Source organism: Orcinus orca, chromosome 10 (assembly GCF_937001465.1).
Source record: "Orcinus orca chromosome 10, mOrcOrc1.1, whole genome shotgun sequence".
NCBI classification, from domain to species: Eukaryota; Metazoa; Chordata; class Mammalia; order Artiodactyla; family Delphinidae; genus Orcinus; species Orcinus orca.
In genome coordinates this window covers 43016818-43031525 of record NC_064568.1, presented here as the reverse complement: position 1 = coordinate 43031525, position 14708 = coordinate 43016818, and the positions used below count along the sequence as shown (strand labels likewise).

General features: G+C 52.8%; 1 protein-coding gene across 3 annotated transcripts in view; it reads right to left on the bottom strand.

The window, feature by feature from the left end:
• The window catches only part of TTC21A (tetratricopeptide repeat domain 21A), a 31085-nt gene that overhangs the window by 4328 nt on the left and 12049 nt on the right, over nucleotides 1–14708 (bottom strand). For all 3 annotated transcript variants that reach the window (XM_033401957.2, XM_049693603.1, XM_049693602.1), the window contains exons 9-22: nucleotides 13782–13974; nucleotides 10111–10208; nucleotides 9753–9953; nucleotides 8950–9079; nucleotides 6891–7048; nucleotides 6467–6682; nucleotides 5414–5652; nucleotides 4551–4623; nucleotides 4339–4449; nucleotides 3866–4004; nucleotides 3579–3682; nucleotides 2184–2372; nucleotides 900–1010; nucleotides 141–222 (exon numbers count right to left, since the gene is read on the bottom strand). In XM_033401957.2, coding sequence (XP_033257848.1) covers nucleotides 141–222; nucleotides 900–1010; nucleotides 2184–2372; nucleotides 3579–3682; nucleotides 3866–4004; nucleotides 4339–4449; nucleotides 4551–4623; nucleotides 5414–5652; nucleotides 6467–6682; nucleotides 6891–7048; nucleotides 8950–9079; nucleotides 9753–9953; nucleotides 10111–10208; nucleotides 13782–13974 — 2044 coding nt within the window. The remainder of the gene's footprint in view (nucleotides 1–140; nucleotides 223–899; nucleotides 1011–2183; nucleotides 2373–3578; nucleotides 3683–3865; nucleotides 4005–4338; nucleotides 4450–4550; nucleotides 4624–5413; nucleotides 5653–6466; nucleotides 6683–6890; nucleotides 7049–8949; nucleotides 9080–9752; nucleotides 9954–10110; nucleotides 10209–13781; nucleotides 13975–14708) is intronic.

Genomic DNA, 14708 nt, shown 5'->3' with positions numbered 1-14708 from the left:
AACAATCAGAGAGGAGGGGGCTTCCTCTGCCCAGTCAGGAAGGAGGGGAGAGGGCCCACCCTTCTGGGGGGAGAGCAGCCCTCGCTTGGTGGGAACCGACACAGGCAGTCTCAGTGGGTAGGCTCGATGCAGGCAGTTACCTGGCGCTTTCTCCAGGACTTGGTGGTAGAGGTTGATGGCAGCTTCGTATTTCTGTTTTCTAAACATCAGGTCAGCCATCATCTATCAGAAAACACGCGATGCTGGGACAGCAGCTTGCATGGGCATGGCGGGGAGGCTGTCGTGGGAACGGGGTGGGTAAGGAGGGAAGGTAGGAGAGGATTTCCGAGGTAGCCTCTCTGGGCTCTGGGAGAAGCTGCCACGGGAGAAGCCGAGAAGGCGGGGCAGCCTGGGGTGGGGGAGTGGGGGGCAAGGATGGAAGTAGGAAGGAAAGGCTGGAGGTAGACATGCGAGGAGCTAGGCCCTCCACCCCCATCTGAGAACTACCAGCTCCAGGCAGCGAGGTGGAATGAGGGCTCCCCACCTCTGCTGGGGCGGCCCTGAAGGTGGTCTGGGTGACAGGGTGGAGAGCGGCTGGACTGGGGATGGCTCTTCCCACACACTTCCCGAAGCCCCAGGAACCTGTCCCACCCCTGCCTTCAACAGTTGGGTGTGGTTTCCCCCGGAGTGAATCAGCCTCACCACCTCCCCTCAGATTGGCCCGGGAGGTCGCTGCTGCCCCCTGCTGCCAGCCCGCCCCTCCCATCCAAAGGGCAGCGGGTCCAGTGCTGAGTCCTGCTGCCCGATAGCCCCTCAGGGCCGGGTCAGCCGGGCACCTGGGGTTACGGGGTTAGGAAGCAGCCCGCATGCGGTCGCAGGGACCCTGGGGAAGGCAGGGAAGAGGGCCCGGAGCCTCTTACCACGGAGGCTGTCTCATGGTTCTTCTCAGTCTGCAGGAGGATGGCGCAGTGCTGCTCGCACAAGTCCAGGTGGCCCTGCAGCAGGTAGAGCCGTGCCAGTTCCGGCACCACCTGGACAAGACCAGATACAATAACTAACCAGTGCACATCATGGGAAAGCTCAGGGACCGATGCCTCGTTCTCTCACACCCAAGTTCTATCAGCTCTTCCTTCAAAATATGTCTCTGATCCCCTGGGATGGTGTCTCTGGCTTTCCCCTTCTCCCACCCAATACTCTAGTCACACCGTGCCTTTTACTAACTAACCGCTGAGAGTTGGGGCCTGGTTTACTCATACTCATCCTTCAGCTTCAGCTCCAACCTCATCTCCTCTGGGAAGCCCTCTGTGCCCCAGACACCTGGACAGGTACCCCTCTTCTGAGCTCCCGCAGAGTACTGAGCCCCATGCGGGTATCACATGGTACGAGAACTGCATGTGTACTTGTCTGTACCCCATGCCTGAGGGCAGTCTATGGGCAGAGACCGTGTCTTGCCCCACTGCATCTCCAGGGCCTAGCTCAGTACCTGGCTTGCACATATTGGGAATCTGTTAAATGAGAGCATATTAAATAACTGAATGGGTCTGTCACTAGGCTCTTCATCTACCCTCCGCCTGTGAACTCCAGCCACCATTCCCTATCTGAAGCCACACCTCTCACAAGACTTTAAACCTCCTTGGAAGCTTAGCCTGGGCTTCATGCCCAAAGAGCCCCCAGCAGCCACACTCTCATTGTCTCTCCATCTGCAAGGGGGACCTGAAAAGGGCAGACTTGCAGCACCTTTCAGCAACACCTTCCCTGCTCCACCCTCCACAAGTGGCTGTCCAAAGCGAGGCTTCCAGAGGACTTCCCTGGTGGTCCAGTGGTTAAGGCTCCGTGCTCCCAAAGCAGGGAGCCCGGGTTCGATCCCTGGTCAGGGAACTAGATCCCGCATGCATGCCGCAACTAAGAACCCGCATGTGGCAACTAAGACCTGGTGCAGCCAAATAAAATAAATAAATATTAACAAACAAACAAACAAAAAAAACAAAGCGAGGCTTCCAGTCTTGCTCCGAGGGCTGTGGTGGGTGAGGACCCTGGGATCAGCTGGAGCAGGCCCCCCCGGCACCAGGGGTCTGTGCCCCTTGCAGGGAGGCACAGAGAAGGAACTGGCCTCCGTCCCTAGTCAGGGAGCTCTGCGAGGCTTCGCGGCCCAAGAGAAGGAAGAGGGTCTCGCTCTTGAGGACCCACCTTATTTCAATCCCCACCTTATTGTCAATGGGTGAGTAGGAGAGGGCATCTTTGTAAGACTGCACTGCCTTGGCATACTCCTTCTCTGCCAGGTAGTACTCCCCAAAGTGGATGCAGATGGAGGCTGCCAGTTGCTTCTGGGAGGGGATCATTTCTGGTTGCTCCAGGGGAACACGCTTCAGGATCCGAGACTGGAGGTCCATGGCCTTGGGAGAGCAGTAAACTCTGCATCAGAAACCCAGAGCCTGATGTGCCAGATCTCAGGCCAATTCACAGCAAATCCCCAAGCTCTCAACTCAGGGCCAGCTGTCTTAGCAAGGGCATCTCAAGTGCCCTTGAGCAAATCTGGGTCGCTCTGGACAGGCAGGGCCACTGGCTGAGTACCCAGGAGGTGAACTGGCACTGCCTCTGGGGCAGGAGCAGAAGCAAAGGCACTCAAACAAAACACTCTATTGTACTTGACTTGTTTACCTGTTTGCATCACACCTTGGTACTCACTGTGTCTAATTTGCTTCAGCTGTCCTACAGGCTAGGACAAGCACACCATAGGTATTCAACACAGGCTGTGTTTTGATGGGTGCATTTGTTCTGAATACTGCCCTGCTGGGAACTTGAGGCGGCCCCCACAAATGTCCATGACATACAGTGATCAAGTGAGTTAACCAGAGAGCATTGGGGCAAGAGGAAATGAGGATGCCAGGGTTAAGTTTCGGGAAGTGGGCACAGATCAGCCCCGGGTTCCCTAAGGGCCAGACTGAGGAATGGAAATCCAGAGGGGAACAAGGGGATAAGTCACCTCAAGCAGTCCGAGATGTTCTACAACCACAGAATACACCCCAGGGGCAAGTGCCAGGCCATACCCTCGGGTAGAAAGAGTGAAGGAGTGGGAAGAATGGCCAGGAGTCTCCCAGCAGGAGACTTTGGGCTGGGACAAGCCAAACCTGGTTCAAATCTCAGCTCTACCACTTACTAGCAGTATGACTTTGGGTACATTTCTTAACCTCTTTGAGTCTTATCTGTTAAATAGGAATGTCACAGTGCTTAGCTCAAAGGGCTACTGTGAGACTTAAATAAGAAAGCAAAAAGCCTAGTATAGAACTCAGCACAGAGCATTCAATGCATGGGAGCCTGCTGGCATTATCTATTATTATCACCACAAGCATCCTTGAGGACAAAGGCACTGTCTTATGCCCTGCATTCTCCAGCCCAGCCCAGGCGGGCTTAGAGCACTTCTGTGCACAATGAATAAGAGAGCAAGGCTGGGGGGATAAATGCAAGGTGGAGGTCGGAGGTGTAACCTAGATCCTCTTTTGAGGACCAGGCCTGGAGCCTTCCAGACCTGCAGTCCTATCCTATCTTCAGCTCCCATCAGGAAATGGCAGATAAAGAGCTTGAGTCTACTTGTCAATTACCTTGTTCAAGGTGTCCATCACATCTTCTTTCTTATGGCTCTTGTAAACCTTTGCCAGCAAAAGCAAGCACTTGACATCATTCATCAAGGATGGGATGTCTTTGACTGCAAAATGGAAACTCAAAGTAGTGTTTTCTGGCCCCTGGGAAGGGGGCATGGGGGAGGATGGAGGCTGGGTTCAGAGCCCCAACCAGTGCCCGTCCTCTGCCCCATTCTGCAGGAGAAGAGGGTGCGGGCCGGGGGCAGTCTGTCTGCTCGAAGGTTAGGGGAGTGAGGATGCTGACTCACCAAAGTCATGATCCAGTGCCTGCTTCAAAACTTTTTCTGCTTTGTTGAACTTCTTTAACTTCAGGAGCAGTTCAGCCAGATCGTGGCACAGAAAGTCCTGTCCGCTAATCTTCTGGGCAGCCTCATAATAATTAATCGCCTTAGTGCGCACAGGAAATATTGGCATCAAGTCTGGTTTTACTCGCGAGCACCTCACACCGTGTGCACACCGCCCCACTCCCCGCCGCAGCCACCGCGCCTGTGTGCCCCTCCAGATCACAGAAGCCTCAGGTGCAAAGGCCTCCCTCCTGGCTCAGGGCCCGAGCCTTAGCCTCGGCAGGTGGTGGGGGGTGGTGGGGAGTTGCTGAGTCCTCCCCTTGGCACCCCATTCAGCGGGCTCTCCCCTCCCACCCAGCCTCCCACCCATGCACCCTCCTCCATCTTCCCTGCTGGGCCGGCCCTCCCCACCCCTTCCCACCCCAGCCCAGCCTGACCTTGGTGTACTGGTGGGTCTTCACGTAAGCTTGCCCAATCCTGCTGATCAGGGATGCGTCGTGTGGGTTCTTTCTGTAGGCCTCGTCGTAGACCTCGAGGGCCTTCTCGGGCTGGTGGGGAAAGGGTCCGCAGTCTCTCTCTTCCCTCTCACTGGAGAAGTAAGTTTTTTTTGGGGGGGGGCACTTGGTGAGGTCATGAGACCTTCACTCACCTCCTGAATGTTCATGAAAGCATCACCCAGTAGCAGGCTGGTGTGAGGGCCAGGCAGATGTTCACAGAGCTCCCTGCAAAAGTAACCAAAACCTTAGCTCAGCCCTGTGCATCCTTCCTATTCCTGAATCCATCTCCTCTTCTTTCCCACTCATTCTGGCTGACATTCTTTCATTTACTCATTCATTCATCATTCAATACTTATTGGCTCAGATGAGGCATGGTGCTAGCTCCCTTAGTTCAGCCTCTCCTCAACTGTCATCTGGACCACAGCCGGCACTTCCACCCACTCCTCTGGCCTCCACTCCCAAACCCCCAGACCCCTCTTCATGAGGCAGCCTGCTCTTTCTAAACCTCCAGTGTGACTATGTCACCCTACTGCTTATTGGTTTCCCACTGCTCTTGGCATCACCTCCCCTTCCTCCTGAATTGCCTAGGTAGAGTTTTGCCTGAGGAAGGGGACCAGGGCAGTACCCTTGAAGTCCCAATGTCAAATCGTAGAGACAGTAACTTGGGGCTTCCAATCCCTGCTCTCCATCCTCCTTCACTCACGTTGGTACATCTAAGTCACTGAACATTTCCTCAAGGACAGGCAGAGCCAGGGGCTGGGGCAGAAAAATGATTCCCACCAGGATGTGACCCATAACGGGGGGCAAGCAGGGCTCAGGGCAGATTCACCCCTGTATCCTCACAAGTCAGCCACAAGCTGGTCTGACTGACCTAACCCATGGGAAATTCCCTACTTTCATCAAACACACTCTGAGGACACATTCTGAAGACCCAGGGTGAAGAAGACAATCTGGAGAAAACACTCCCTGAGATGCCACTGGGGCTGGGGCTGTCAGTGCACTGCCCAGGGCTCACCGGTAGCACCCGATGTAGAGGCGGACATCCTTGCAGGTCTGCAGGTAGATGCTGGCCATCTTCTCCTTGGCCTCCATGTAGCAGGGCTGCTTGGGTGTGATGTTCCTCAGAATGCTCAGTGCCAGGTCTACGTTCCCCTTGCTCAGGGCCAAATCCACGTTGGCAATGGTGATGCGGATCTCCTCCGGCGTGCCACTGAACTCGTTGATGGTGTCCTGCATGACCTTCGTGGCCTCATGCTAAGACATGGGAACCCAACAGACCCTCCATTTGCTGTCACCCACCACTCCTGGAAGCCAAGGAGAGGATGGCCCACCTCTACCTCAGAGCAGCAGGAAGGAGAGAGAGCCCCTCGGCATCCAGGGCCACTGTTCCTGGAGGGCAGGGCCAGCTGAGGGGCACGAAACCCCTGACTGTAAGAACTTGTTCCCGAGCACCTCAAAGTCTGTTGGTGATTCCTTCCTATGGGAGACCTATGGACGCCTCTCCTTGTACCTTCCTGCTTTCAGTCAAAGATATTTTAACGTTATGGTATTGGGCACATAAAGGTCTATTCGAATTATATCTTCATTGTATATGTACCCTTGATTATTCTAACAAAGTTACTCTCTTTGCCCATTTTGGTGCTTCCTGCCTTTGCCCAGCCAGACCTTCCAAGGTCCCAGGGCTGCCTCATACAGTTGAGCAGGTTGTACACTGCAAAACTTCAAGGGGATGTAACTGGCATCTACTGGAGCTGTGCATTGCCCAACCTGCACGACTACCTGTGGTGGCCCTGGTGGGCCTGTGTGCTCCACCTCCCAGATCCTTATAGGGACAGTGACGTAGGCAGGGGACAGATCATGCAGGACTCAGTAGGGTTTGGAGTTTATCTTGAGGGCAATGGGAGCCACTGAAGCCTTTTAGGTAAGGGAGAGGGATGCTCCCAAATGAATAAAGCCTCAAATAAAGCACCAGGAGACATCAGCCAGAATCAAAAAGCCTTGTTCCCAGGCCTACCCTGGACCTCCAGCACGCCCCAGAACCAAGGGGAGAGAGCAGCACATTTCTTACCAGCTCCCCATTCATCCGGAGGGCATCTGCCAATTCCAGTAAGATGGATACCCGCTCGCTGGGCTGCACAGAGGGCCCATGGAACTTCTTGCTTTCTTCCATCTTCAGAATTGGTAATTTTATGATCATCTTCAGTGCCTTTATGGCTTCTGGGTAGTCTCCAGACTTGTTGAGGGCCCTGGCCTTGATGAAGTGGTAGAGGGGGTGGTCTCGGACCTAGAGGAGCATAAGCAAAGTGTGGGGCTCCAGCTTCCAGAGGGGAGAAGGCCACAGGAGCCCACTGAGCCTGCTCCTGCCTTTGGGCCAGCAGAAGGGGCTGAGGGATGCAGGCAGCTCCTGAGACTACTCTCCTGAACCAAGTGGGGGCTGATGCGAGCTGGGCTGTGGGATGCCGAGCAGGTGACAGGGCATAAGGGACCCCCACCTGGAAGTTGTAGCTGACGCCCAGCTCCAGGCAGTGGGAGCACATGGCAAAGTTGCCCTGAGCCAGGTAGATCTGAGACATGAGGAGGTAGGCGTCCACGGAGGTGGGGTCCAGCTCCAGGCAACGCTGCAGGGTGCTCTGGGCATTCTCTAACTCTCCTAGAAATAATAAACAAATCTCTACATCCAGGGATCCTTGGGACTCTCAGGACCCACTATGTAAAGGCAGGAGGAATTTTACACGTCCTGTTACCCAGAAACACCCAATAGGGCATTTTACCCAGTTCTGTTCTGCTTGACTCAGAGGTTTCTTCCTAAAATTAGAACTACAGTTTTTGCCTTGACCCAGACAAAAGCCAGGAAATTCAAACCTTGGTGTGACACCTCCCTTCTCTCTGTACCCTCAGGGAGATGGCTAAGTTACTTCACTGCTCCCTCTGGAAGCTCAGGGGAACACTGAACTCTCGATTCCCACACCTAAGAGCAGAACAAAATCTAATAATAACAGCAACCATAATAGCCACAACTTAAGAAGCACCTGCTCTGCACCAACATAGGCAGAGCACTTTAGAAAGGCTGGTTTAATGTCTGCCCAGCCCCGCAAGGTTGGTATTATGATGCAGGACTGAAACTTCAGTGATATAAGTCACTCAGCTTGGAAGGGACAAAGTCAGTATTTAAATCCAGGCCTATCGGCTCCTGAGGCTGAGCTCTGAATGCCTTGGCACGTTGAGGCTAAGAGGCCTCCCTGCAGCCAGGCTGGCCCTAAGCAGGTGGCAGTGGCAGCCCAGGAATGGGGTACAGCGAGCTGGTGGGAGAGCCCTCCTCCCTCTGCAGCCAGGTCCCTCAACAGCTCCTGCTTGGGGTCCATCACCAGCTGGTGGGGAACACCTGCTTCTGGGTCCCAAACTCCCTGCTCCTTCCCTTGTGCTGCAGAAATGTGAAGATGTCACCATGACAACCTAAGCAGCTGGAGACCTTGCTTTGTCCCTAAAGGTGCTGGCAGCTGTCAGCACCACTGTGTGTGTGTCGGGATGGGGGCGGTTTCTGCCCTCCCCTTGTACCCAGGAGACCTTCAAGAAGTGGGCAAACCTGGCAGCCGGATGAACACTAGGAGGGCCGAGGATGAAGACCGGGGAGCTCTGGACAGAGTGTAAGCCACACAATGCAGAGCCAGAGGACACAGGCACGCCACGGCATTCTGGAGCCTTTGGCAGACGGGGGTGAAAGGCTGAAGGGAGCAAGGACTTCGGAGAGGACAACAGGCCCCCACGGAGGGTTCTCCCCCTTTCCCTCTCCCTCCAGAATCTCGGCCTTGAGATGGGACAGGATGGACGGGGACTGTTCTGGCTGCTGGAGGCTCTGAAAGTCTAATGGTACAGGGTCTCCCCTCCTCACAAGGCCTTCCTGACCACCTTTTAAAAACTGCAACCCTGGCACCCCCGCACACCCTCCCCGGCTTTCATTTTCTCCATTGCACAATCGTGCCCTAACAACAATACTGCATTTACTGTCCAAGTCCCCTCACTAGAACACAAACTCCATGGTGGAATTTTTGCCTGTTTTGAGTACTGCTGTCCCCCAGGATCAGAGCAGTACCAGCACGTAATCAAGTTCAGTGACTATTACCTGGCACAGATCAAGTAAACCAGGGGTCCCCAACCCCTGGGCCACAGACGCGGCCTGTTAGGAGCCAGGCCGCACAGCAGGAGGTGAGCAGCGGGCCAGCGAGCAAAGCATCCTCTGCCGCTCCCCATCGCTCGCGTTACCGCCTGAACCATCACCCCCCCACACACCCCGCTTCTTCGTGGAAGAAAAATTGTCTTCCACGAAACTGGTCCCTGGTGCCAAAAGGGTTGGGGACTGCTGAAGTAAGCTATCAGCAAAAGGGCGGGTTGGAGAGACCCCTGCTGGTGAGGAGTCAGGAAGGTGTCTGGGGGTTAGAGGCTGGAAGGAGTGGGCCCGCCTCCTGAGGGTATGTGTGTGTGGACTACCCCAGGCAGGGAGCCTGCGGACACTCACCCAGGGGCCCCGCCGGCCATGAGGACCTACAGGCTCACCTGAGAGATACTTGACCTGGGCCATCAAATACAGCGGGTCGATCAGGGCTGGTGCTGCCTTGACTACAGGATTCAAGATCACAGAGACTTGTTTAAGAAGAGGAGACATAATCTGGCCTGGCGACCGGGGCTGTAGGAACACGGGGGTCTGGCTGTGCGGTTCGCCCTATTCCAACGGAGACTCCGGGAGTGCTCAGAAAACACTCTCGCAGTGTTTTACTTTTTTCCACATGTATATACCATGCACTCCGTACCACCTAGTGCAAGAGCATCAGCTCCCGAGAATGGGGACTTTCTTTTGTTCACTGTTTCATCCCCCCTACCTAGCACGGCATCTGGCACGTGGTAGTGCCTTCAATAAATATTTGTGGAATGACATTACAAGGCACTGGGGGGATATTAAGGCGTATGAGATATGATCCTTGCCCACAAGGAATCTTGACTGTCTGGGAAAGCCAGACAAACAAGAAAAGACCAACATACTTCTTAGAAGACGTCTGGCAAAAAGGGAGCCCAGTTCTTCCCTAGGATAAATGCAGACACAGGGGCCAGTGCCCTGCTCCTCCAAGTGCGGTACCTGGACCAGCAAGCATCGGCATCCCTTGGGAGATGCAGGGCTTGTGCCCCACTCCCTGGCTGACTGGTGCGCTGCACGTGCAAGTGTGAAAAGCGCTGGGCTCCCCAACTGCCAGAGGCTCAAGCACCCTGGTGACTTGCCAGGTAGGTCCTGCCTCCGTCCAGACCTGTCCTCAGGACCAACCCCGCTCCCACCCCGCCGCCATGAAGATGCACTCTCCTCTAACCTGCTTGGGGCAGAAGACCAAGTACTCCTTGGCGATGCAGACCAGGAAGAGGGGGTCAAGCCTTTCAAAGTACTCGGTGCTCAGGGGGAGGGCCTGCGTGCTGGAGAAGTGCAGCTCAGCCGCTTCCTTCAGCAGTGCCGCGGCCTCCTGCTCTCCCTTGTGCTTCTTGGAAGCCAGGAGGGCTTGGAGGAAAACCAGCACCTGTGGGAGGCAGGCCCAGGTCTTGGAAGCAACACCCTCTGCGCAGAGTTGCCAGAAGCCTGGGCTGTCTTGGGTGCTTTACTGGAAACTGGGGGTGGGAGGAAGGCGGGGCGGGGGCACGATCCTGGAGCAACCCCAGCGCCCAGAGAGCTCTGACCTCGGACTTCCCAAAGGACTGCTGCACCTCCTTCAGGAATTCCAGCTGATGCTCAGCCTCTTCCAGGTGGCCGTCTAAGATCTGGCACCAGATGACCCCTGGGATGGGGCAAAACTAGGATGAGCAGCCAGCTCTGCAGCAGAGCCAGCAGTCCAGCAGTCCAGCAGTCCAGAGGCAGGGACGGGAGAGTGGATGGCAGGGGCCCTTTCCGACATCTTCACAAACTTAGAGTGGCACATACTCATGGTAAAGAATTCATATCATAAGGCAAGGAAAACATCCCTAGCTCATGTTCTGGCTGTGTCTCTCTCTAGAAAGAACCAACATGAACAGTTTGGGGTATACGCCTCCAAACATCTTTTGAAGCATTTATATGTTATTAGCGTATACCATGTTTTCCCATCAGTTCATACAAATCTACCCCATTCCCTTTAATCATGACATAATATTCCACTGTGGATGTAACCGTTTAGTTAACTACTGCCCTACTGAAGGACTCCTCATTTCACATTTAGTTTGTTTTCAGTGTTTAAATATTACAGTGCCATGGTCTACATTTGTGTGTGTTCTAATTCCTGAAGTAGAGCTGATGGGTCAAAGGGCACGCATATCTAAAACATTGATAGATAAGGCCAACTTGTCCTCCAAGGATATCTGAATTAACATTCCTGCCAAGAATTTGAAAGTGTTCTTTCTTTCCTCACAACCTCACAAACATGCTTCACTCTTTACCAGGTTAAAGAGTGAACAGTAACTCATTTTAATTCACATATAAAAAATTTTTTTAGGGAGAATGAACATCTTTTTATATATTTAATGGTCTTTTCTACTGTGAATTTCCTCCTGATAGCTTTTGCCTGTTTTTCTCTCTCTCTCTCTCTATATATATTTTTTTTCTCTTTATATATTTATATTCTCTTTATATATAGTCTTTGTTACATTTTCCATTAGTTTGCCTTTTACCTTTTAACTATTTTATTGTGCCTTTTGCCATCCATTAGTTTTAAGTTTTTACGTAGTCATATTGGTCATTTTCCTTTACAGTTTCTGAGTTTGTGGTTAGGCTTAGCATCCCCCAGGAAACCCAAGTCCAATTTAATTTTTATCTTTAAATACCTAACTCATCTGGAATTTATTTTTGAGGATAGTGTGAGATGGGTATTTACCTTTATTTTTTTCATAATGGAGAGTCAGGTGTCCAATCACAAGTTATTGAAACTCTATGGGTTTGAAATGTCATTTGTATCATAAGACCTGTTTCTATCCCATTTATCTATTTGTTTATTCCAGTGTTGGCCTCAAACTGACTTAACTACTTTTTTTAAAAAAAGCATTTAATATTTATTTATTGCTACGTTGGGTCTTCCACTACTTATTTTTTTTAAAGCATTTAATATTTATTTATTGTTACGTTGGGTCTTCGTTGCTGTGCGTGGGCTTTCTCTAATTGCGGTGAGCAGGGGCTACTCTTTGTTGCAGTGCACGGGCTTCTCATTGTGGTGGCTTCTCTTGTTGTGGAGCATGGGCTCTAGGTGCACAGGCTTCAGTAGTTACAGCATGCGGGCTCAGCAGTTGCGGCACTTGGGCCCTAGAGCGCACGGGTTTCAGTAGCTGTGGCGCATGGGCTTAGTAGTTATGGCTCGCAGACTCTAGAGTGTAGGCTCAGTAGTTGTGGCGCTTGGGCTTTGTTGCTCTGCGGCATGAGGGATCTTCCTGGACCAGGGCTCAAACCCGTGTCCCCTGCATTGGCAGGCGGATTCTTAACCACTGCACCACCAAGGAAGTCCAGACTTAACTACTCTTGTTTTGAGACATGTTTTGATATTGGGAGGACAAATCCCTTCTCTTCCTACTATTCTTCTTTTACAAGATAGTCCTTGGCCATTTTGGTGCAATTATTTCTGTCTTCCTAATCACCAACTTGGTTTTCAATTATATCCATCCCACTATTTGGCTCATCTATGGAATTTTTTACTTTGCAATAATCATATTTTAAATTTTCAGCAACTCTTTTTTGTTCTCTGTATTTTTTCCTAGTAGCATGTTCTTTACTTACTGACATAATACCCTCTAGAGCCAGCCAATATGGGAAGTGTTTGGGGGAAAAAGTCTTTTCTGTATCTGGCCTTAACTTTGCTCCTCAGATGGGCACTGCTTTGCACGTTCCACTTGGTTCCTTTTTCAAACTGCTAGTAGATTTATAAATGGACAAGAGTGATGAGTATTAGCATCTGGGGCAGATCTCCCAAATTGTTAAGGTCACTGATTTTCCCAGACGGGCCAGATAAGATGGATGAATCCAGGACACACAAGAGTGGGCTCGGCCTGGGCTGGAGTGTATGGACTTTCCTTTTGGCTGATTGGCTGGGGATCTCCCTTGAATGAGGAAGTGGGGAAGGACTCAGCCTGGTGGAGGAACATTTTGGGGGATTTGCCTATGTGCCGGGCATCCAAGTCTTTTGGTCCTTCATGTCCCTGATGGTGGTGGGACGTCATGGTGGGGGGGGCTCTGTTTTGCTCCCTCCTACCTCACCACCTGGTAGACCCTCCCTGATCCCATTCTCTGGCTCTCAATAACCCTCCTGTTATCTCAATGACTACCCTATGGCATGTTTTGCTCCCAGCCTCTGGGGACCCTGAGCTTATGTTTTTAAAATTTTCTTTTTCCTGGAGCCCTTTGGGGAAAGCTGATCTACTCATTTCCTTAGCTGCCCCAACCCATGTTGGCTTATGGGTTTCTAGACCTGCTTGGAGTTTCCATTTGTTGGATGCAATCTGCTTTATATCTTCTAAAAATGAGAAGTCCTTCAAAGTTCCTGGTCCATCTAAGGCACCTTTCCCTGTTTCTGGGGCTGCTACAGGGACTCATTATCTTTTTAAAAGGTCGCCCATGACTTTTGTGGGATTTGGGGAGGGAGGAAGAGGCGATGACGGATGAGTCAGCCTGACGTATTGAACCAGAAATCAAGACCAGTCACTTGGATTGCTGTTTTGATTGTGCCGCACAGATGAGGAGCCTGGAGTGTAGACAGAAGTGACTTGCCCACAACTCCTCAAAGCCAGGGCAAGAAGCCAGCCTGCCTGGAACACTGGTCATGAGGCTGCCCCCACTAAGATCAAACACTGCTGCTTCAGGATTCACCAGAGACACCGATTTGAGGGCTTTGTGTAAAAATGAAAATCGGGCTCCGGAAAATTCATTTGACATTTAGATAAAGCCGGAGGGAAGCACTGGGACAGACAGGGAAGTAAAACTCTCAAAACTGCTCACTCTGGTGGCCTTTCAGCTCAGGGGCCTGAAGAGGGAGGGTCTACAGAGGTGAGCCTAGAGGCTTTGGGGAGGGGTGCTCTGGCAGTAGAACCTTCTCCCACACTGGCCTGGTGAGGCCTGAGAGGAGGCAGGGCTGACTGAGCGTAATGGGCTGGGTATGGCTATTGGAGGTCGGCTGTAGATCAGAATGGCTTTGACCACTTTTGAGAATTCCTGTTCCTCTTACATCTGTACTTGTAGATTCGTGGACAGGCACCCCATCATACAATGCAGCCCCAAACTCACACACACCCTGGGGAGAATGCTTCCCAGCCCACTCTCTTCTGGACCCACGGCGGCCACCCTACTTGGCTCCCAGCCCCCGCCCTACCACCCCTCGCCCTGCCCTGCCTGCACAGACCAGTCAAGGCAGCCATGCTGCTCTCGTCCAATTTCATGGCCTCCGAGTACCACAGAGATGCCTCCTTCACTTGGTCCTGCAGGATAAAGAGGTAGCCCAGCTCTGTGGCCACGTGGGCGTAGGAGGATGTGGCCATGAAGGTTCGCTCGAGGAAGCTACACACCAGCTGCAGAATCGCCTGGTGCCTCCCAGACTGCAAGGCACAGACACGGGAATGGGGAAATCAGTCAGGCCAGCCTGTCTGAGCACGGCCGTGTCACTCTGGTGGGACTAGGGGGTGCTCAGGAGAGCCCAAGAGGTACCCTGTGTCCAGGCAGCTGGGTCCGGGTAGCTGTCCACCTCCCAAAGAACCCCCCGCTGGCCACATCTGTGGAACCCGCCTCCAGCCGCAGGCCCTCTGAGGGACCCAGCCCCTGTCTGGCCACAGTCATTGGTCCAACGAGTCACCAGGAGGTTTTTCACAAATTGAAGTTGCATGAGAGAAACTCTTTGTGTCCCACTGATGGAAAGTGGCTCTGAAGGCTGTGAGCAGCCACTTCCCCTGCCACACGTGGAGAATGAGGCAGAGAGAATCAGACATAGTTGTGGAGGACAAGTGGGTATGCCAGTGGCATTCGACTCCCCAGAGCTGCCCCTGTTCTTATGGCAATTCCTTCTAGTAAATCTGGCTCTGGGGCTCAAGGGTCTGACACAGACAGATTGTTTGGCAGCCTGGTCTGTTTGCACCTTGCCTGGCATCAGAGAGGCCTAGGCAGGCCAGCCTCACCAGGTCTCTTCCACAGAAAGGATATGGGAGTCCGGTGCTCCAGCACCCTGAGGTTAGAGCTGGGCGTTGCTCTGCTGTACCACAGCTGTGCCACTGCCCTCTTTCCCCAAACAGGGTGCCTCCCTCTCTGAAAGCACTTCTAGACCTCACCTCTGTGATCT